The sequence below is a fragment of the Chiloscyllium punctatum genome, chromosome 6 (genome assembly GCF_047496795.1).
Source record: "Chiloscyllium punctatum isolate Juve2018m chromosome 6, sChiPun1.3, whole genome shotgun sequence".
Taxonomy (NCBI): Eukaryota; Metazoa; Chordata; class Chondrichthyes; order Orectolobiformes; family Hemiscylliidae; genus Chiloscyllium; species Chiloscyllium punctatum.
Window position 1 is genome coordinate 75,459,682 of NC_092744.1, and position 24,478 is coordinate 75,484,159.

At 42.9% G+C, this 24,478-nt stretch overlaps 1 protein-coding gene across 1 annotated transcript in view; it reads left to right on the top strand.

The window, feature by feature from the left end:
* inpp5d (inositol polyphosphate-5-phosphatase D) overlaps positions 1-20,771 on the top strand; it is a 112,108-nt gene extending 91,337 nt beyond the window's left edge. The window contains exons 26-27 of the mRNA XM_072572947.1: positions 13,891-14,461; positions 17,751-20,771. Of these exons, the coding sequence (XP_072429048.1) occupies positions 13,891-14,461; positions 17,751-17,753 (574 nt within the window). The 3' untranslated portion in view covers positions 17,754-20,771. The remainder of the gene's footprint in view (positions 1-13,890; positions 14,462-17,750) is intronic.
* Positions 20,772-24,478: the final 3,707 nt, after the last annotated feature.

Genomic DNA, 24,478 nt, shown 5'->3' on the forward strand with positions numbered 1-24,478 from the left:
TGTTAAGGTGACAACAGACAGGACTTTAAGGGGAAGTGAGGTTATCACGCGGGGAAAAAGGAATGGAAGTAAATGTTGATGGTGTAAAATGGAAGGAGGCTCCAGTGGGATAAAAGCCAACATGGACTTGTTCAACTGAATGGCCTGTCTCTTTGCTGTAAAAGTCTACATAATTCTATGTAATGCCATGTATATTTTAGCATGTGATGTGCTTGCACAAGGCATTTATGTCTCAGACTGTTCATTACTATAACATATGTACTCTGTGTGTGTATATATATATATATTTATATATATGTCATACAGTCTTTATTCTTCACTACTGGAATTACATTATGTGATGTGTCTATATAATGTATTTATGTCTCTGACCTTCCACTCTCCATTACTATGTATTCTATTTATATGTGTTGTGCTTACATAATGTTTTACACTGGGTTGTTTGCAAATTTATATCAATACTGGGGACTTGGAGGCCAATTCCATAATTGATACAGTGGCCACATTCTGGGAAATTCATTTTAAACATAACTGCAGCAAGAGCTGGACTTGTAGTGGACAGATCTGATGGTCGATTAGTGATGTGCTGTTTGGCTGAAAAGCAGGAAGTGATCGCGAGTTGATACTGCGCTACACTATGGCCTCTCTGGTTCTTCAACACAACCCTCGCTGCTCCTGCCTATGTCAGTATCTATGGATGAAGAGGGCACATGTTTGGACAGCTAACTGTATTTCATTGAAGCTTTCCCAGAATCTAACCTAAAATCACTACTGGGAAGATACTATATATAAAATGGTGCAGTATTGTCCATTTGTTGTAAAGAGGATGAGCAACTTCCCACTACCATCACCTCCCATTTATGACCAACCCTGTTCAATATACCATGTTCAATGTATCATGTTCACTATTCCCCCTACACTGCCACCTCACTATATTAGAGCCCAGAATCTGCTGCCTCCAATGATATAATTTCCTTGTATTTAGTATTAATGTGTAATAAATAATGTTACTTCAAAGTCTAACCTTAAGAAGGTTCTTGACCTTGTCTACTCCTTGGCCGTTTAGAATCCCAATCTCATAGTGTGGCATGAAACCGCATGGTAAAAGAGTGATGGCATGACAAGGCAGAGTGTGAGGCCCTGCAAAGTAGGTTTAGGGTCAGGAATAGGCTGGAAAAAGTTTAATTTATTAAATGTATATTTTGCAAAACAGCTTAAAGGTTTTTTTAAAATATAAACAAAGCTTATCGTGGTGTGATTTTAACTTGTGGAAGCTTGCTTAAAAAAATGACAGTTGAGATTTACCTTCTCACTACTATTTAAAGAAAATATAAGATTGTGCAAAGGTACAGGAAGTCTTTTGAAAATATATTTGTGATATGTTATATATTATATTCAATAGTGAAAGCACACACTGGTGTGAAAGAAACAAACTGAACAATTGAAATAAATATAAACAAAACAATTATTTCACATTACAAATAAAAGTGAAATTCTGCATTAATTGGGAAGGATTACAGGTGAAGAGTCTAATACTTTGAAAAACTGAGCATATATAAAATCTACATTTGTAATGTTTTGAGGGATATTTAAATAATCTGGAATCAAACAGTGTCTTCTCCATTCTCACAGCACATTAAAGCATTTACATAGGTGAGGGACTTTGAGTTCCCTGTGATCTAAGGAAATTCAGAAGACACTTTGCAAAGAGGCAGGTCCCACTTAACAGTAGTTGAATGTTCAGGTACTCTGCTGTTGCTGATTCAGGGATATAGACTAGAAGATTGGCATTCTGCCTCAGCTTCAGATAATGGTTTGAATCCTGCGCTGGAGGAATGGAGATCAATGTGGAAATTCAGACTGGCCTTGGTCCTGGTAATGGGCAGAAAAGGAACAGCAGGAGCAGACCCAAGAGACTAGCTGACCAATTCTAGTTCAACATATTGTTCTCCCGCTCTTGGTCATCCTTTGTGCCCATACTCTCGGTGCACTGCGTCCACACAACAAACTCTTCACGATCCACGTGAATCATACCTGACCTTTGGTCAAAGCTTTTGTTTTTCTCATATTCAACAACAAAACGTTCAAAGGTTTTGAAAGCATCACAGCCCTGAAAGGGAACAGTGCACAGTAAAACAGATGATTCCGGTCTGATACATCTTGTATACTTCAAAGCAGAGGACCAGTGTGAACAGTACTTACATTTTACTGTTTTTTTTCCCCTCGGGGATTGTTTTATTGCTCCTATAATTTCCCCATTGGTTTTGCTGGTAGCAGCACCTTGGAGATTAATCTTGAAAATGCTGGAGGCCTTAGAACTTTGGTGTCACCCTGATGGTGTGTAACTAACAGAAAGCCCAACGTTACTCACTCACTGGGATAGTTATTAATTAGACTCTGAGGAGGCTCAACAGTGGGATTCTTTGTGCATCCATCTGTGACAGACATATTAAAAACTGGCAGTGGAGCATAAACGGGGACTCGCTTGTAATAAGGTATTGTATGGATTGTTGACTGAAGGTAGGCCACACTTGTGAACATCAGCAGTCTTCACTAAATGGATAGGCAGTAAGGGAAGGCATTCTTGGGTCCCAGTGCAATGTTGATCAGACGCCATTATGACAGCTCCACAGTTCAGTCACTATTATCAAAGCAGATGCATATAGTTATCCCTTTACTGCACAGCTCCCACCAACTCTTTGTCCTCACTCAGTATTTCCACATCTTTCTATATACTCGCCCCTCCCGGTAAACAGTCTCTGTGTTTTACTGAGAAAGTCTGTGGGGTAGTTTCACCATTCTCCTTGATCCAATCTGCAGAGTAACCAGATGTGGAGGTCAGACCATTTCAAACACTTTGTTTTGAGGGTCCTCATCCCTTGTCCCCATCATTAGTGGCTGTGTTCACACAGTTTCCTCCTGAGGATCATGATATGCAGCCCAACCTGTTACTGCCAGCAAAACCAAGGCACTTCTGTTTCTTTGGGCCTTGCCATTTGCCATTCGGTCAAGGTACAATTTTGGTGGTTGGAGCTTCACAAATGCCATACTCCCATTTTGCTTGTCTGTGAGCCACATCTAAATTCCTTTTTGCATTGCGGGCAGGTCATGACCCCCGTGTCTCTGGGTGAAGGGGCAGGCTTGGTGTGTCTTGTGGTGTTCCTCTTTGTATCGTGCCTGTTCTTGCTCTTATGCCATGATGCTTGACATTAGTGCATGGGAAAGGGAGGAAAATTGTGATGGCAGCCTGCAGCCCATCAAAAGGTAGTTTAGTAGGGCTAAATGAAAATCTTCATTCTCTCTTAGAAGATTCTTTATGGTACATACCCCTTCTCTTGGTTCCACCAGTGGCTTGAGGGCACCTGGATGATCTCATAATGTGGACAAATCCATATGAGGTCGTAAAGCATCAAAAACAGTCAGTGGCAAAATGTGGCGCATTGTCAGAGGTAACATCTCCGATAACATGGTTTTCAAAGAGATCATTATGCCTTTGAAGGTGATTTGATTGAATGTCTGGACCACCAGGAACAATTGTCAATGAAGCCATCCATTAAGCTCAAATAGATCAATGTCAAGTCACTTCCAGAACCTATTAGTTCCTTATTAATGACCGATGAAAGGGCCAACCATATTCTTTAGAGGGAAGCATAGACGAGCAGCATATTATTTAAATATCAAGAGACAATGGTCCAAAGAGAGTCGGGTGTGCTTACATAAAATGTTTGTGTGACATATGGCAGGTAATTATGAAGGCAAAAGAAAGGTTACCCTTTATTGCAAGATAGATAGTATTTGGAAGTTCGGCATGTCTCATGACAGCTGTGTAAGGTATTAGTGAGAAGGCACCTGGAGAAACATAGACAGTTTTGGTCTCTTTTCCCAAGTAGAAATACATTTGCACTGGACGCTGCTGGGAATAAAATCACTGAGCAAAGTCCTGAGATGAGGAAGTTGTCATATGAGGAAAGATTGAGGAGGTTGGGCCTAATACTCACTGGAGTTTAGAAGCATGATATATGATCTATTGAAACATCTAAGATTCTGAGGGAGCTTGATAGGGTGCATACTGACAACATGTCTCCCTTTGTAGGAGAATCCACAATGAGGAAGTATGGTTTGAGTATAATGGAAGAATGGTGCATTTAAGACAGAGGTTAGAGGAATTTCCTTTCTTAGAGGATTATGAATCCTTTGAAATCTCTACCACAGAGAGCTGTAGAGCTTGAGTGACTGGATGTATTGAAAGCCTAATGGACAGGTTCTTGAAATGTAGGAGTGTCAGAGCTTACAGGAACAGCTAGGCGGATGGAGCTCAGGCCAAGATCTTATCATGATCTTATTGAATGGTGTAACATTTGCGCTGCAATTCAGGCTGCAATTGGAGTATTGTGTACAGTTTTGGTACCCTGTTACAGGAAAGACATAGTTAAACGGGAAAGAATGCAAAGAAAATTTATGAGGATGTTGCCAGGACTAGTGGGCCTGAGTTATCGGATGATGTTGGCCGGGATAGGACTTTATTCCTTGGAACATAGGAGAATTAGGGGTGACCTTACTGAGGTATATAAAATCATGAGGGGCATTGATAAGATGGATGCAGATAGTTTTTTACCCAGGGATGGGGAACTTAAAACTAGAGGACATAGGGTTAAGGTGAGTGGGGTAAGATTTAAAAAAGTCCTAAGGGGCAATTTCTTTATACAGAAAGTGATGCATATGTGGAATGGGCTGCCAGAGAAAGAGGTTGAGGCAGGTGTAATAGCAACATTTAAAAATCATTTGGTGAGCTACATGGATGGGAAGGGTTAGAGGGATATGGACCAAATGTGGGCAATTGGAACTCACTGAGTGGGCACCATGGACCAGTTTGAGCTGAAAGGCCTGTTTCCATGCTGTATGACTCTATGAGGGGTTTGTTGTATGAAGAAAGATTGAAAAGTTTAGGCTGGTACTGTCTGGAACTTAGAAGCCTGTAGGGACATCAAATTGAGGTATTCAAGATGATAAAAGGTGTGGATAAAATAGACGTGGAGTGGATGCTTCCTCTTGTAGGGCATTCTAGGACGAGAGGTCATAGTCTTAGAATAAGGGGTAGCAAATTTAAAACAGAGTTGAGGTGAAACTACATCTCCTAGAGGGTTGTGAATCTGTGGACTTCCCTACCCCAAAGTGTGGTGGATGCTGGAACAGTGAGTAAATCTAAGGAGGAGTTAGACAGATTTTAATTGGTAATGGGTTGAAGGGATATAGGGAGAAGGCAGGAAAATGGGGGTGAGGATCATATCAGGCACGATCGAATGGCAGAGCAGAGCGGATGGGGTGAATGGCCTAATTCTGCTCCTATATCCTATGAAGAGGCTTGAGGGACCAAGTAGTCCACTCCCCTTACTCCTGCTCCCATTTCTTATATTCTTAAGGTAGGAGAGTTAAGGTAAACTCAGAGAACATCCTGTTTGTATAACAATGGGGATCCCGCTCCAAGCCCCAGATGCTTAGCGTTTTAGACCCAACAAATGAAGGAGTGTAGTTAGGAAGAGCCTTTCACATTCCATTACAAACATTAGATAACCTGCTCAGAACCTAATTAATACATCTCATCAGAACTTCTTATTAATACTTTATAGAACCTTTCCAGAATTTCATTAATGATCCTTTGTCAAACCCATTAATAATTGTTCATGCAGCAATCTTAATTTTCTTAGTTGGTACGATATTAATAATCCTTCTCAAAGTTTCCAGAATAATTCTTCTTGGAACACATCTGTCTGAAAACCACATTCATAAATCTTTCTTGGAACCAATTAATTATCCATTTCTGGTAGCCCCTGCCATCAATAAACCTTGTGGCTCCCAGAAGACAATTAATCATGCTTTTCCCTCTACTAGTATTAAGCCTCTCCTGTAAATAGTTTTACATCAACAACTTAAGTTATGTTATGGTACACACCTGAATAGGTGGGATTTAAACACATACCTTCTGTTTTAGGGTAGGGATGCTTCTCCACTGTGCCACAAAAGCCTTAAGTTACAACTCTATCCTATTAGTAACCTTTTCAGGCTACTAAAACCTTCCTCAGTAGTTTGTTCTCTGGTAAGCAGATGACTAAAACCAAAAGATGCATTCACTGGGCCCTGGGTGTCCTTGGGTTTGTTGGGATTCAGTCCACCAAACAACACCAGGTGTGTGGAATTTTTAAGATGACCTGTGTGGTAAATAATGGCCTTTTTTTTATTGGAGATGACATGACTTGGGCATATTGGTAATATCCTTGAAAAAGAGCCCATGATAACAGCCATGCTTGGTTCTTTTCAGCTGGCAACTCTTACCATGCCAGCCAGCATGAAGCATAGATGGGACAATAGTGACATCTACTGGTGCAGCATCAAATAACATAATGATCACATGCCAGTCATCTCAGAATTGCTAAGACCAGGTGACTTGCTCTAAAACTGTTTCGGAACTGTTCCTTCTAGTGTGTAAACATGAACCATTGTTGATAGTTCATTGTATTGAGAACTTGCCTGGAGGGAAGCAGGTAATTAACCTGTCAGTAACCGGCTTGTGTATCTATAAACGTAATGGCCTACTTGCACTTTATATTGATAGGTAATAAACCAATAAGTTAGTTCATTACTAACATCCAAACCTATCTCATCAACTGTACCTATTTGATTAAAATTCTGACATGCTTCAACAGAGCAGATGCTGAAAGAGTGTTTCTTCTTCAGGGAGGGACTAGAACTAGGCGACGTGGTTAAAAAATAAGGGCGAAGATGATTTTTTTTCTCTTAAAGGGTCAGGAATATGTACAACTCTCTTCCATAGAGAGTGCTGGGGGCAGGCTCATTGAGTATTTTTATAGCAGGGTTAGATCAATTCTTGACCAATGAGGGAGTCAAAAAGATATCAGGGTTAGGTAAGAAAGTGGAGTTGAGGCCAAATCAGATCAGCTATGATCTTATTGGGTGCTGGAGCAGGCACATCGAGGCTGAATGGCCTATTCTCCAAGTCCGCCTTCATATGTACAAGGGACATGTCATGTAAGGTTTGGGTAAACAACAGATGTTCCACCCAGATCAGCTCATCCTGGACTGGGGATTTGGCATTTTGCCAAAGCAAACCTCTCCAGCCACAGGGAAGGCAGCATCGTCCAACTCCTCTGAATCCCACCCAATTGTTGGTCTGGCTCTCTCCTTCCTGAGCAAGATGGGTGGGCAACCGCAAAACGGGGTCGAGTGCCTGAGCTCAGAGGCTGAGGCCATCACTCAAAATGGTGGTTACCCTGACTTAAGCAAGTCTTTGTTTGAAGCCACGTAAGTGTGCTGAAACCTCTAGTAACCCCCCCAGTGATCCATCCTTGGCCCCTTCTTAATTTGCAACTACATGTTGGCAACTTCACCTAAAACCACAGCCATCTGCTTTCATGTTTACAATGACATGGAACTGTGCCTCACACCCAGCTCCCTTGACTGCTCCACTACTGTTAAATTATCAGACTGCTTCTCCGGCATCAGAACTAGAATTAGCTTCATTGTCAAATGTGTACAGTGACAAGTTTACAATTGCCACTTACAGTGCCATCTTAGCTGGAAAGATCCCTAGGAACAGCTACAGTTCTTAGAAAAATAGAGACATACAAAGCCCAGCATTGCAGATTTTAAGAATAAGTTATAAAATGTAGAAAACAAAGTTCAGAACAACAGTCTTCCAACACAGCCCATGCTGGCACCTAGCTTCCACTTTGCACTGGGCCTTCACTCCAGACCTCGTATAGAGCGAGAAGGAATTTTCTCTGATTAAATATTAGGAAGAGTGAAATCATTGTTTTTCAGCCCTTCCCGATGAAGGGCTTTTGCCCGAAACGTCGATTTCGAAGCTCCTTGGATGCTGCCTGAACTGCTGTGCTCTTCCAGCACCACTAATCCAGAATCATTGTTTTTCAGCCCTGCTATAAACTCTGCCCCAAGTTACCGATTTTACTCCGCACTTGTCTCAGGCCAAATGAGTCCATGTGCAACGTTGGTGTCTAATTGGGCCCTGAGACCTGCTTCTGACCATACGCCATTCTTAAGACCACCTATTGCCTTTGTCTCATTGCAAAACTCCCATCTTGCCTAAACCCGTCTGCTCCTGGAACACTGCCCCCCCGCCCCCACCCCCAACCCATCCATCCCTTGGTCTTTGGCATCAAATTGACATCATTATCCTGACACACTCCCTGCTGGCCTCTTGCAGTCTACTCTCCATAAACTGGAGGTCATCCTAAACTGCCAGGGAAATCCTATTCCCCTATCATCCTTTATTGGGACAAATTGGATCCCAGCTCTATAAAAAGCAGTGATTATAAAATTTGTTATCTTTGTTCCATTCACCTTGCCCTCTGGCCTCACCCTTACTAGATTGATACCTGGAATTAGAAAGTGGTCTTACAAGGAAAGGTTGGACACACTCAGCTTGTTTCCACTGGCGTTTAGAAGAGAGAAGGGTGGCTTGATTGAAGTGTATAAGATCCTGAATGGTCTTGATAAAATGGGCAAAGAAATGATGGAACTAGGGGGGGGCCACTGTTTAAAATGTAGACATTGGCCTTCTGGGACAGAATTGAGGAGATTTTTATTCTCTGCGGATTTATGCAGGTTGGGAGATCTCTGCCTCAGGAGGTGATGGAGGCCATTTGAATAATTTTAAGACTGAGTTAGATACGCATCGAGCAAGGAAATGGAATGTTGTCGGGGGTTGGCGGAAATGGGGAATTCGGACAACAAATAGATAAGCCATGACCTTATTCAATGGCAGCACAAGCTTGAGGGGCCAAATTTCTGCCCCGAGTTTGTTTGTTTATATATATGTTAGGTATAGAAAAGCAAGTTATAGCGTCATAGAGTAATAGAAATGTACAGCACAGAAACAGACCCTTCAGCCCAACTTGTCCATGCCGACCAGATATCCTAACCTAATCGACTTGGCCCATTTCCCTCTAAACCCTTCCTATTCATATACCCATCCAGATGCCTTTTAAACGTCGTAATTGTACCAGCCTTCACCACTTCCTCTGGTAGCTCATTCCGTACACCCTCTGCATGAAAAAGATGTTGTTGGAGAACCCCAGCAATGCTAAGGCAGCTCTCCAGAGAGAGGGTGAGAAAATTGAAGAGAGTATTGCCCTGTGGTCATTGCATGGGGAGGTCACAACTGCGATCCTGTTATGGACAATGTGTCCCCCTGAGCTCACTACAGAATGGTACATTATCCAGGAAGTTGGGGGATAGTAAAAGTAAAATGAAGGTAAGTAAAATCATTGAAAAGATAAGAGGCCATCAACATTTGGTCAAGCGGATTTAGCAGTGTCTCAGAATCCATCATGAGAAATGTTAACAACAGTTTTACAGTGAGTAGCTCTGGCATGAATCATATTTCACAAGAATCTCACCCCAGCTGATAAATGTTACTGAGAATGGGTTGAATGGGAATTGTGAATGCAGGTAGCATAGCTGGCTGATCATTTATCAGACAGTCGACTATTTATTGATAACAGCAGTTGTATATTGTTTATATGTATGAATTGAATTTAAATGCATTGGCTGATTGTGTTCCATGCTAAAGAGTAAACACAGTAAACACAGATTTAAGGAGTTTGGTAAGAGATGCAGAGGGAATGTAAGGAAGCAGTTTTATTTATTTACATAGTGGATGGTTATGCATTAGAATTCACTGCTATGAGGCTGCTGCAAGTGGAGATAATCAGAGTTCCAACAATCTACAGTTGGACACTTGAAATAGATAAATTTATCGAGTTATAGGGTATATTTGTGAATGGGACTGACTGGGCTTCCTCTACAGAGAGTTGGAATAGACTCGATGAACCAAGTGACCTCTTTCTGCACTATAATTACTATAGGACAGTCTGTAATGCTAAGTGACAAGTGACAAGTAATAGGAGCCAGACATTCTCAGAAACCTAAATACATTTTTAGGGGCTTACTCAGTCCATAGATTAGTTGCTCTGGTTAGATTTGTATGAAATTCCTCATTGGACTACTTTAACACAGGGACGATTCTTACCAAAAATCAGCGAAGTTACATTTTTGTCGGGTTTCATGGAGGGTTTCACTCCATGAGCCCGAATGACTTTCCTCATGCTATCTTCCCAAAGTCACCTTGCAAGCTATGGACCATACCCCAGTAGTGCCCCATTTATTGTATTCGTCCACTCACCACAGATGGAGATATTGGTCACTGCTGAGACCGCCCAGGATTCCTGGAACTGGTGCCGTCTTTAATATCCTGCTGTGTACCTGGTCAAGTGCTGGCAATCTACCGGTACCCTGCATGGTTCCTGCCAATTGCCCTAGATGGGTCAGGTGGAGGGAAATTGAAACCAGGCTTCGACAACAGGATCTTGTGTCTTCGTGGACAAGGTGCAGATGCTAACCGTGGTGGGGGCCATTGGAGGTCTGAAGGAGCTGGTTACCATGCTGACATTTAGATTAGGAGCGTTACCACCCGGTTTCTATCCGGTGGGTGGACAGAATGGGAAACTGTGTATAAATGAGGTGAGATACATGCAAAATCAGGAGGGCAAAAAGGGGAAATGAGATAGCTTTAACAAATAGAATTAAGGAGAATCCAAAGGGTTTTTACAAATACATTAATGACAAAAGGGTAACTAGGGAGAGAATAGGGCCCCTCAAAGGTCAGCAAGGCAGCCTTTGTGTGGAGCCGCAGGAGATGGGGCAGATACTAAATGAGTATGTTGCATCAGTATATATTGTGAAAAAGGACATGGAAGACTTGAATGTAGGGAAATAGATGGTGACACCTTGAAAAATATCCTTAGTACAGAGGAGGAAGTGCTGAATGTCTTGAAATGTGTAAAAATGGATAAATCCTCAGGACCTGATCGGGTGTACCCGAGAACTCTGTGGGAAGCTAGAGAAGTGATTGCTGGGTCTCTTGCTGAGATATTTGTATCATCGATAGTCACAGGTGAGGTGCAGGAAGACTGGAGGTTGGCTAACGTGGTGCCACTGTTTAAGAAGAGTGGTAAGGACAAGCCAGAGAACTGTAGACTGGTGAGCCTGACGTCAATGGTGGGGAAGTTGTTAGAGGGAATCCTGAGGGACAGGATGTTCACATATTTGGAAAGGCAAGGACTGATTCGGGATAGTCAACATGCCTTTGTGCATGGGAAATCATGTCTCACAAACTTGACTGAATTTTTTGAAGAAGTAACAAAGAGGATTGATGAGGGCAGAGCAGTAGATGTGATCTATATGGACTTCAGTAAGGCTTTCAACAAGGTTCCCCATGGGATTAGCAAGGTTAGATCTCATGGAATACAGGGAGAACTAGCCATTTGGATACAGAACTGGCTCAAAGGTAGAAGACAGAGGGTGGTGGTGGAGGGTTGTTTTTCAGACTGGAGGCCTGTGACCAGTGGAGTGCCACAAGGATCGGTGCTGGGCCCTCTACTTTTCGTCATTTATATAAATGATTTGGGTGTGAGCAAAAGAGATATAGTTAGTAAGTTTGCTGATGATACCAAAATTGGAGGTGTAGTGGACAGCAAAAAAGGTTACCTCAGATTACAATGGGATCTTGATCAGATGGGCCAATGGGCTGAGAAGTGGCAGATGGAGTTTAATTTAGATAAATGCGAGGTGCTGCATTTTGGGAAAACAAATCTTAGCAGGACTTGTACACTTAATGGTAAGGTCCTAGGGAATGTTGCTGAACAAAGAGACCTTAGAGTGCAGGTTCATAGCTCCTTGAAAGTGAGGTCACAGGTAGATATGATAGTGAAGAAAGCGTTTGGTATGCTTCCCTTTATTGGTCAGAGTATTGAGTACAGGAGTTGGGAGGTCATGTTGTGGCTGTACAGGACATTGATTAGGCCACTTTTGGAATATTGTGTGCAATTCTGGTCTCCTTCCTATTGGAAGGATGTTGTGAAACTTGAAAAGGTTCAGAAAAGATGTACAAGGCTGTTGCCAGGGTTGGAGGATTTGAGCTATAGGGAGAGGCTGAATAGGCTGGGGCTGTTTTCCCTGGAGCATCGGAGGCTGAGGGGTGACCTTATAGAGGTTTATAAAATCATGAGGGGCATGGATAGGATAAATAGACAAAGTCTTTTCCCTGAGGTGGGGGAGTCCAGAACTAGAGGGCATAGGTTTAGGGTGAGAGGGGAAAGATATAAGTGGTACGAATACGGGAGGAGCTGCCAGAGGAAGTGGTGGAGGCTGGTACAATTGCAACATTTATAAGGAATTTGGATGGGTATATGAATAGAAGGGTTTGGAGGGATATGGGCCAGCTGCTAGATTGGGTTGGGATATCTGGCAGCATGGACGAGTTGGACCGAAAGATCTGTTTCCATGCTGTACATCTTTATGCATCTATGACTCTAAATAGTCATCTCCATACTCATTATCAGGAATCTCATCTCCCTAAGCAACACTTGGTTGGAAAATGGGATTTTTGCTCTTGACAGCAGGTCACTCCTGGTCTCATACGATTCTCCCAACTCTCCCACTAACATCCACATTGACCTGCGGCTGGGAAGATTCTGCCCATCGTTTCACTGGGTCAAAGCTGTAATGTTACTCCAATGGGTGAAGCAATGGGACACTAGGGGAAGTTCAGTCTAAATTGTGTCTGATGATGGTTCTGTGACGTGCTTAGCATTTCCCATGTTCAGAGTAAGAAGAATTGGGGTGCGGGGGTTACAGAGCCAATGGCCATTTTTATTTTAGAGTTAGTTTGATGATGCACTGTTAATAATGGTAGAAGTGTTTACTGTGTGATATGTTCCACAACTGGGTTGTTAGCTATCCCTTTAATCATAGACTCTCTGCATTGTGGAAACCAGCCATTTGGCTCATTGATCCACACCGACCCTCCAAAGAACATCCCATCCAGGTAACCCTGCAGTTCCTATGACTAACCCATCGAGACTGCAGATCCCTGGACACTATGGGTAGTTTAGCATGGCCAATCCACCTGACCTGCACATCTTTGGACTGTGGGAGGAAACCGGAGCACCCGGAGGAAACCCAAGCAGACACGGGGAGAATGTGCAAACTCCACACAAACAGTCCCTCGAGGAATGGAATCGAACCCATCTCCCTGGTGCTGTGAAGCAGCAGTGCTAACACGGAGCCATTGCGCCGCCCTAGAGGCTCAAGGCTTCAATTGCTGTTAAGTAAACGAAGGCTCACGTTCCTCAGAGGTTACTTGATATTTGGCAAGGGACTCTGCAGAGTGCAATGTCCTTCAGGATGTAGGACAACTGGCTGCCTGGGCGCAGCGTCTCGCGTACCTGTGCATCTAGCATTGAACACCGGTGAACACCATGCTGAACAAGTGTGTGCTACAGTGCACATCTGCAGACACCGTGGTGCATATTTGTACACACCATACAGCACACTTACAATGGGTACAACATCAAATCGTACCTCACTCCCGTGTAACTCGCCCTTTCGAATTGTGGAACTGCTGCAGCAGGGAAGGTAACCGGACAGCCTTTTGAGGAAATGCCCACTCCCTACAAGATGTGTTCAGCTGGTATCCCCAACCTCTTTTCCCCACAGCACCTGCAAATTCTTTTCTCCTCAGGATATCATCCAATTTCCTTCTGAAAACCATGGTCGAATCTGCCATCAACCCCACTGTCATATTCCAGATCCGAAGCCTCACAGCTTACAGCATGTCTTCTCATGTCGCACTTGATCGTTTTATAAATCATTTTAAATTAGTGACCTCTGGTTTTTGACCCGTTCAGCAGTGGGAACTGTCTTTCTCTCTGTCTCTGTCTCTGTCTCTAACTACAGTGTCCAGGCTGGTTTGGTGACCCGCATAATCTAACTTCTCCTTTGTTCCCCGAACAGCAATCCAGAAGGCTCACGCAGTAAAAACCCAGCGATGATCCACCCAAGGGCAGAGATCCCGCAGCCTGCGTCACCAGAGGAGAAGCCGATGTTGCTGATCAGTAATCCATTGTATGAAGCAGTTGACCAGAAACAAGGCGCCATCTTGAGGAAAGAGCAGGTTGTCCCGCGGAACCTGAGGAAAGGTGCCCCGGCAAAAGCGGAGAGGTTCTCCTCTCCTTTGCTACACGCTGCCAATAAGCCGGCCCAGCCGGGAGCGAGCAAGTGGTCAAACCGGCAGGAGCTGCTCCCTGTACCCCAGAGCAGGAGGCGGTCGCACACCTGCTCAGAATTGAGAAGGCCAGGCCAAGGGACACCACACTCTGGTCAGGTAGAGGCTGACCATTCCATTTCGGGGGTCACCTCACTTAGTGAGCAACCCCCTTCACTGGTCAGGCCCCCGCTGCCGATGAAGAGTCAGAAAGTACTGCAGCTACAGCATGCGACAAAAGACTACAGAGAAACCTCGGTGTTACCAAACCACACCAAGCACCGTAGCAACGAGTCCTTGGGGCAACAGGCCAGTGTGTCGGTAAGTACAGTACAACTCTCCCATGTACACAATAGGAGGGATTGTTTAGAGATGGTATGGCACAACTCTAGACCAGACGGGGTCTCCAACCTCAGAGTCAGAGACATTACCACTGTGCCACAAGAGCCCTAACAATGGAAGGTACATCCTTAGATTTGATGTTGCACTGAGAATGCATGCCAGATTGGTGTCTGTGTTGTCTTAAGCAGAAAGATTGAGCAGGTTGGGCTCATGCTTATGAAGTTTAAAAGAATGAGAGATGTTTCTTTTTGAAATTTATACAATTCTGAGGGAACTCTGAGAGTGTGGATGTTGAGAGGAAATTTTCCCTCTTTGGAGTGAAACTGGGAAGCGGCTTTCACACAAAAGGAAGGAGAAGTTTGTATTCTCTGCCCCAAAAACCTGTTCATCAGGCTCTTAGTGGCAACTTCATGATGGAGGTCCATTGATTTTTGTGAGGCAAGGCTATTAAGAAGTATAGAGTTATGGCAATAAGTGGAGTTGAGTTATAAATTGGTAAGGATTGAATTGAGTGCCAGAGTTTGCTTGGAAATCCTGAGAGGGGGAGAGAGAGAGAGAGAGAGAGAGAGTTACAATCACTCTCATCAACATCTCAATTGGTAAAGGCTGGTCCATTTGGCAACTGTAAAATGTAGCTGATATACTCTGGTGTACTGATTCAGATAAGAGAATGAGAGTCAAGGGCACAGTCCGATCCTTTGCAACTGCTTTATATAAATGTGCACAATGAAATGTAGCCAGTACACACAGGGCTCTTGTGGTTTAGTGGGAGTGCCTGTCTCTGGGCCAGAAGATCCAGGTTCAAGTCCCATTAGCTCCATAGGAATGTCATGTTGATTAAAAATAATACCTGCACACGAGACCTGGAATTCACATGTGTCCCTGAGCCAGCCAAATGAAGTAGGAATAGGATTCAAGTGCTCATTCTGAGAAACAGCCCTGGATTTGTGTAGATATGAGTTCGCATTCTAACAAATTAAATGCAATAATTCTGGGAAACAGGAAAAGCATAATTCAGCCATTCGATGAATGCTCTTCAGGCAATTGGACCTTGGATAGAATTTACAGTGCAGAAAGCCCACATTCTCCACTTAGGTTAAGATGGAATGATGGCTCAGTGGTTAGCACTGCTGTCTCACAGCACCAGGGACTTGGGTTCAATTCTGGCCTCGGGCAACTGTCTGTATGGAGTTTGCACATTGTGTCTGTGTGGGTTTCCTCCCACAGTCCAAAGATGTGCAGGTTGGGTGAATTGACCATGCTAAATTGCTGATCCTGTTCAGGGATGTGTAGGTTAGGTGCATTAGTCAGGGGTAAATGTAGGGGGATGGGTTACTCTCCGGATGGTCAGTATGGACTTGTTGGGCCAAATGGCCTGTTTCCATACTGTAGGGATTCTATGATGAAACGTGCAAGTCAGCCCACTTCATCTAAGTGACTTATCCTCCATTTTTTATCCAGTACTTTAGCCACTAACCATGGGTGGTCAATTGGGAATCCCAATGTGATTAATTCCATTTTTGATTGCTAAATTAATTATGAATATTATATTGTCATTGGACTTGCCTGAGTGTGTCTGAACATTAACTATCTTGTGTATTTCTTGGCAAAATGCTAAGATTAAAGCAGAGTACGTGGGTTTTTTGATTGTTGGAAGCATTAAACATCCTTCCTCATTGAACAGTGGCGGATTTTACTATTGCATGAAGCTAAAACGGCATCTTGGAACAACATCTGTAGTTAGTTTACCATTCCCACTGGATTACATTGGACTGTATTCTTTTTGCTTTGTCCAGGGGATGTGGAGGATGCCAACTGAACCAGAATTTATTGCCCATCCCTAATTGTTCTTGGGGCAGTGGTGGTGAGTTGTCTACTTGAACCACTGCTGTCCATGTGATGGTATCCACAGTGCCGTTCAGAAGGGTGTTCCAACATTTTGACCCAATAAGAAACAATGATATACCATATCTACTCAAATAAAAGTTCATCTCATGTAAAAGTCGATCCCCCCACCCCCCCACCTATTTTTAGCCAAACAATCTGGAATTTTCCATGTACCTTATGTAAAAATCGACCCTAGTTCTTCACAGATAACAGATCGGTATTGGTGAGTCACGTGTTATCCTGTACATCGATATTATGATGAGGAAATTTTTTTTGTGCTATAATGTGTTTTGATGTCACCAATTTGATGTGAAAGTTTAAGGTGCATCAGGTCAGAGTCAAGTGACAACCTCTCTTTGTGTGCAGCTCAACTGACTTCAGTTACCCTGTAGCACTCGTAGAATACAGTCATATTACCATAATTCACTGTGTTTTTTTTTCTTTATTTGTTCAGAGATCAATTGGGTTTCTGCTAATGATATAGTATTTTGGACTGTAGCATGAATTTCAACCCCTGAAAAGTAGTATCCATGTAATAGTCGACCCCATAAATTCAACCTTCAACAATTGTCTAAAAAAGTTGACTTTTACACGAGTATATACAGTAGTTCCAAGTCATGATGGTGTGTGACTTGGAGGGGAACTCCCAGACAAAAAGCCACTAATACTTGGAAATAAATGTAGTAGACCCACATGAGCTCTGTTTTGAAACATATAAGATGAGTCAATATGCAGTTATACTGTTTTATTTTCCATTTGGACACACTTGGTGCTGTCTCAATGCACTTCCTGCCCAGGCAGTAAATGTGGGCTAATGGTTAAGTCCTATTACATTAATGAATAGTAAACATCATCAGTGATGCAAGCTGCCATTGCTACACATTTGGAACAATGGCCATGCTGCCGTGGTTCAGGGAATACATGCTCGTATCTACTTATGTACATGGTATAAATAGTTAGTAAAGGAACCTGTTGAGCAGCATGAAGACAGACCTCTCTCTTTACAATTCAGTAGCTTCACACTACACTCAAGGACATAAGGTTAGAGATGCTTAAAGTGCTCAAACAATGCTTCCAAGTCCACACATTACATGGACCTTCATTGCAAATGGTTGCTTCAGGAAACATGGTGACCAGATGATAGACATGATGCATACCACCATGTCCTGACAGTAAACATATTCAGTGAAAGAGAGCACCCTAGCATGAAGATTATGTGGTCATTGACTGGATCTTAGAAGATCTTTCAAATAAGAAGATTCCCATTTTAGATGCATCATGGGAGGAGAGCTGAAGCTAGGCCCCAAGCCATTCTGACGGTAACATCAGTTTCCATGGAAAATATTACTAATCCCAACTCTTTTATTCTCTCTATTTACAGTGACCAAAACCCCACTCATGGTGAGATGAAAGTTCCTTGTCAGAAGTTTTCAGAAGTGCAAAGCGTTTTCTGCTTGTCTTTGGCTTACACACACTCTTGACAAATGCAAATTGTGGTTATTCTAAAGAGAGAATCAGCAGAGCCGGATGTCAGGAATGATGCAGTGAATCTCTCAGTCACCTCCCTCTTCTCCATGAGTTGGATAGCTAGCTGTCAGCTACAGTTCAGAGCGGATGCTCAGCAGCTAGAAGTGAGGAGGCTTGAAGAACCATCAATGTTATAGGATTTCCAATACCGTGCCCCCTTCGATGGACATGTTCTTCATTAGGATCTGGTGGCCAGCTATGGAGGACCTTCACATACCTTCAGTATGAGCTGACCAGAGTCTATCGCTGCTCCACCATTTGGATGAACCAATGGCAACTGGAGCCATGCTCTGTACTCATGGGCCCCGTGGTTCAACTCAGGAAAGGACACTTGAATGAACCGTCTACTGACACTCCCCAGCTGGACACAAACAATCAAGTGCTTTCATTTCTTTAGCGCCTCTCGAACCCAGGATGACCCAAGGACAGTTTTAAAGTGTAATCACTGTATTTTTTTTAATAATGATCATTGCTGGCTAGATCCACATTGCTTATCACTATTCGTTAAGAGTCAGTCACATTGCTGGAGGTCTGGAGTCAGATGTAGGCCAGACTAAGATAGCAGCTTCCTTCCCTTAAGGGCATTAATGAACAATGGTTACCATTAGACCCATAATTCCAGATTTTGATTGAGTTCAAATTCTAAGCATTCTGCCTTGGTGGGTTTTGAACTCAGATCCCCAAAACATCACTGGGGTCTCTGGATTACCAGACCAGTAACAACACCACTAGGTCACTGCTTCCCCTTGTAGCATAGGAAATGCAACAGCCACTTTATATAGAGCATGCTTCCATAAATGGCAGAGTAATGCTCACTTGATAAAAGCTGCTGTATGGATTTGTTCCATGTTTGCTAGGATATCAATAAGGAATCCCCGTGCTTCTTCCAATAGTCTTAAGGGATTTTAACATCTGCCTGAAAGAGGAGCCAAGACCTGGATTTAAAACCTATTCCTGCAAATGGGAATTCTAGCGATGCAGCACACCCCTCTGCACTGCACTACAATGTCATCCTAGATTTTATGGTAAATTCCATAACTTCCTGTCTCATTGGGAAGAGCGCTTATTATTGGTTTGTGATGAGAATGGGCTAAGTAGTTGAGATAGTGGGAAATGACCATTGCAGGAACATTGTCACCGGTGGAGAGGGAAGGATGAGAGTGGTGGGCATTGTGATTTGATATATGTGCACTCTAAATCTTATGTGCCTTCAGATGTTATATTAGCTCATGAATTATGCTGAATAATGTGTTTGTGAGGTGACAGTGACTTGGCATTGGACCGAGCGAGGCATCAAGGAGCTCGAGCAAAACTAGAGTCAATAGGAATCGGGGGAAAGCTCTCCATTAGTTAGAGTCAGACCTAGAACAAAGGTTACCCATCTCAGTTGCTAACAATGCTGCAGCCATTTCTCAGCATGATGCCCTCGACCCAACTACATTCAGCTGTTTTAGCAATGACCTTGTCTCGATCATAAGGTGGGAATATTTGCTGATGATTGTACAATGTCTCGTGTTAGTTGTGAGTCCTCAGGTACTGAAGCAGTCCATGTTCAAATGCAAAAAGACCTGGACAGTGCCTAGGCTTGGGGCAGGTAGTGACAAATATCACTTTACATAACAAAAGTGCCATTACCACAAGAGAGAATCTAACCATCGCCCCTTGACATTCAATCCGTGACCATCGTTGAATCCCGTCTATCAACATTTTGAGGATTGCCATTGACCAGAGCCTGAATTGGTCAAATAAATTGGCTGCCAGACAGGTCAGAGGTCAGGAATTTTGTAACAAGTGGCTCATCTCCTGTTTTCCCAAAGCCTGACCAGCATCAACAAGGCACAAGTCAGAAGAGTGATGGAATACTCTCTACTTGCTTGGATGGGCACAGCTGCAACAATATTCAATAGCATTGTCCAGGGCAAACATCCACTTGATTAGCACCCCATTTACTGGCTGTAATTCCCTCCCCCGCTGTTGTACCAGTCTGTACCATTTACAAGAACCAGGGCAGAAACTCACCAAGGCTTCTGTACCCATGACTCATACCACCTTAGAAGGACAATGGCATGAAATGTACAGCATCAGCACTGCAAATTCCCCTCCAAGCCAGCATGAGTTTGAAACATATCAACATTCCTTTACGGTCGCTGGGTTAAAATCTTGGAACTCCCTCCTTACCAGCACTGTGGGACTCCCTGTACCACAAGAACTGCAGTGGTTCAACAAGGCAGCTCACCACCACCTTCTCAAGGGCAGTTTGGTTGGGCAACAGATGCTGGCATTTCCAGTGATGCCCACATCTTGTGAAGACTTTAAATAAAATAACATGCCTTGTGTTCAAAGGATTTGTTTCACTAATGCAAGCCCTTCCACACGGGAGATGACCGCTTCACGGGCGCCAAGTCTTCCCTGCTTTGGAGTACAATGTGCTCCATCTGAGGAGGTAGCCACCTCATCCACAATTCGACTCCTTCCTCCAGCCCACACCATTCTACCAGCAACTGCTTCCCTGCCTCAGATCTTTTGTTATCCTGTGTGCCATCAGTCTCCACTGACATTATTCCATTAACTAACATGCAAAGAAATGCAAAGGCAGCATTTGCATTTCTGAACTACCTTTCACATCCATTCCAAAGTCTCTCAGGGTCCATTAACTACAAATTCAAGTGTAGTTTGGTGTTGTTTTAGATGGGTGGTAAAGCATGATTTACTATGCTGTCTGCAGTTCCTGGACACAGGGGAGTGACTTTGCTATATGTTAGGATCTTGAGGAATTATGTTCTCTGAAATGTTGAATTTTTATGATGTTGCCTTGAAGTTGTATGAGAACACCAATGAAGAAGTTCGCAGGTGAAATAAAAGATGTTTGAATCAATGGTTTCAATTATTTTTCAAAGGAGAATTCAATTTTTCCTTCTCTTTATTGGCCTATCTTGGTCTACTCCACAGCAGCAGGCCCAGTCCCAGGGAGATGGCACAGCCACACAGCCTGCTCCAATATTATTGCCCTTCGAGAGAACTCGGAAAAACTCCTGCTGCCTACCTTCTCCACTGAGAACGCCACTGGACTCCAGTCAGCAATTCTTCAAAGCAGCAAGCGTGACGGAGTTTAAACCTGGTCCCCGCACCTCTCATTATGATCTCAATTCTCAGAGCTCCATCATGTAAAGCCAGCTCACTGTTTCTGTTCCCATTCTCCATTCACACTGGGATAACACAGCACGGGCTAATTAGCAAGCCTTGGAGAGGAGATGGTCGTCTTCCTTTCCATCTGAATGGAAACCCCATTTTCCAAAATTCTGCCTTTGGGAATCCCCCATAAAAAGAAACATCCACTCAGCCTTGCTCTGTCAGGCTACCTCAGGATTGGTTGCTAACTGGTTACTGATTGGTTGAGCTGTTGCCGTGGAGAATGTGGGAGTTATTTCCCCCAAGCTCTTGTTCAATTGAAAAGACTTGAACATGTTTTCGTTTTGGGCCTCTTCCTCACCGCGTTGGCCTAACAGGAATCTCGTTATGTAGACCATCTACATAAAGTATTGCGGTGGGGGCATATGATGCAATGAGGAATCTGATAAGCTTGTATTTAATAGAACACTAACAATGCCATCATGGATAAGTGGCCTTGGCGTTTTAAACTGTACCCACTCAGAGGGTTAAAATGACCCCATGTAGTTTTCTTGTTTCTCCCACGGGCAGGCAGCCATTGGTGGGATGGAGCCAGTTGAAACACTCAGGTTTTACCTCACTGGCAACACGTAAAGCATATGGAAGAAAAGTCAAAATGCATTCTTTTCACGAGTCTAAGTGTGCCCTCCCACCCCACCCACCAACAGTCTTGTCTTTCTATAAGTTAATATATTCATTTACCTTTTTTCTCTCTGTTTCTCCAGCAAGAGGCGCTGTGAACATACTCTTTATTCTGCTTTCAGTAATTCTCCTGGTGATCATGGCATTAAAACTGGTTATATCTCCTTTCTTTAGAAGGAGGAATTTAAAGAAAATAACACAACTCCTCTGTCCCAAATGAATAGAGGCTGTCCTGGCCTGGAATGAGGCGTTTGATTCTCATTGTATTGATGCGACTTGTACTGTGAGCTGTTGGCAATGCACAAACTGGCCAATCTGGCTTTGATACTGTCTACATTTTAAAATGTACCTTATTTACAAATACACCACTTCGAAATACCTCAATTCCAAAATCTCTTTAACTTTAAATTATGTTGATCTTGCTAATGTTGATGTTGCTGTGTGCACTTCCTGTGCAGCAGTAACCCTGTATGCCACACTTTATCTATTTGTGTGTCCTTGTTTGCTATGATCTGCCTGTAAAACAAAACTTTTCACTGTAATTAGGTACACGTGACTACAATAAATCAAATTAAATCATTACCATGAAGAAAAAAAGTATCCACAACCCTTCAAAGGTAATGCATGTATTACTATTTTGGGACTCTGTATGACGTTAATGAAGAAATTTGGTTACATTTGGGATGTAGATCAATGGATATGAATGCAATTGGGGTTGGTACTTTGGGGTCCTTTGAGATAGAAATGAGTGTTGGGTTTGCTTTATTGGTATAAAAGCAAAAACAAATCAATTGGTATATTGGATTTCCACATGGAAGAGATGGGAAATGGTTTCCGGTACATTGAGATTTTGTTCAAAGAGAGTGATTATCTTCACATGTTAGTGAATGGATTTGTAATGTTGATTCAAATTGAAATTAGTTCCAACAATGATGAGGTTTAGCACATTGACATTCTGTACTTGAACCAGCTACCTTCGTATCCCTTTGAAATATAATTATGTTTCCTTGATTAAGCCGTGCGTCTCCCTACTTGAATTTCCTTTGCGGTCTTATTACCCATTAATACCTGATATTATTAATATAGTTCAGTAGCAAATTGGACAAGGTTGTGAGAGAACTGATTTTAGAAAGGGGATTATTATCCACTTATTCTCAGTCAAAAATGATGTAGAGGGTGCAAGCAATAATTGAGGCCTCAGGAACACTTTCATCCAACACACAAGCCATATATAATGGCTAGCTTTCTATCACTGTCTACTTCCAACTACTAAACAAACTCACACTGGATGATAATTATTTTGGATTTAAGCATCATCCTCCATGGCAATACGCATCAACACAGTAGACAATAAGACAACAGATTCCACTCAGGGATATATAGTGGCGAGATTCTTCAGACCCCTTCAGTCTGCTTTTTCATTCAACTACATCATGGCTGATCTTCAATCTCAGTGCTATTTTCCTGCACTATCCTCATTTCTCTTGATATATTTGATGTCTAGACATCTATCCACCACTCCAGCATGGAGAAATTTCTCCTTATCTCAGTTCTAAATAGCAAAACTCTTATTTTGAAAGGGTCCAAACATTAGAGAGATAGGAATGCGTGATAAGTTTTAGAAAGAAGAAATGCTTTTTTTGAATTCATTCATAGGACATGTGTGTTGTCACTATTTATTCATTTTAATTTCTCTTGAGAAGGTACTAGTGAGCTCCCTTCTTGAACAGAGTTGAAAAGTGTGGTGCTGGAAAAGGGAGCAGGCCAGGCAGCATCCAAGAAGCAGGAGAATTGACGTTTCGGGCATAACCAGCATCACACTTTTCAACTCTGGTCTCCAGCATCAGCAGTCCTCACTTTCTCCCTTCTTGAACAGTCAGTGTGGTAAAGTCTAAGGTCTGAACATGGCAATTGGCCTGCCAACAATGGAAGTAACTGTTCTGGAAGTAACTGTAGCACACAAACCTCGGAAGCTCACCCAGACAGAAACAAAATAAGCGGAAACACATCCCACATGTCGTTAGGGAGGGAATTCCAGGATTTTGACTTTGCAACAGAAAGGAAAAGTGATTTAGTTCCAGGTCTGGATGACTTGTGGCTTGGAGGGGGTCTTACAGATATGATAGTCTTCTCATGCATTTGCTGACCTTGTCCTTCTAGGTGGTGGAGATCACGGATTTCAAATATGATGTAAAAACCGAAAGAACCGTGGATACTGTAAATTGGGAACATAAATTGCTGGAAAAGCTCAGCAGGTCTGGCAGCCTGTGTGGAAAGAAATCAAGAGTTAATATTTTGGGTCGAGTGACCCTTCCTCAGAACTGATGGTAGCTAGGAAAATTTTGGTTCATATGCAGACATTAGAGCGGGTGGGGGGGGGGGGGGAGGGGTGAAGGGCTAAGAAGCAAACCTCAATGGGGTTAGCACTCAAAGAGAGACAACAGTTGCGCAAAGTAGTAGATAACGATCTGGCTATGAGGGTGAATAGCTATTAATGGAGGACTATTAGTGGCTAACAATAGGCTGTGTGTAATAGCAGACCATTAGTATTTCTGGCATTACGTGTGTTTCATCAACGCAAATTGGCTATCTCACGATTGACAAATAGTAGATATGGTTTGGATAGTGCAAACTTTCTACTGCACAGGTATAGCGATTTTCTACAGCACGGTTTTCTATGGCGTGATGTTGCACAGGAACGCAACCATCGCATTATACCAGAAACACCTGTATGTCATAACAAGGCCTGGTGTATGGGGGTTGGGGTAAAGA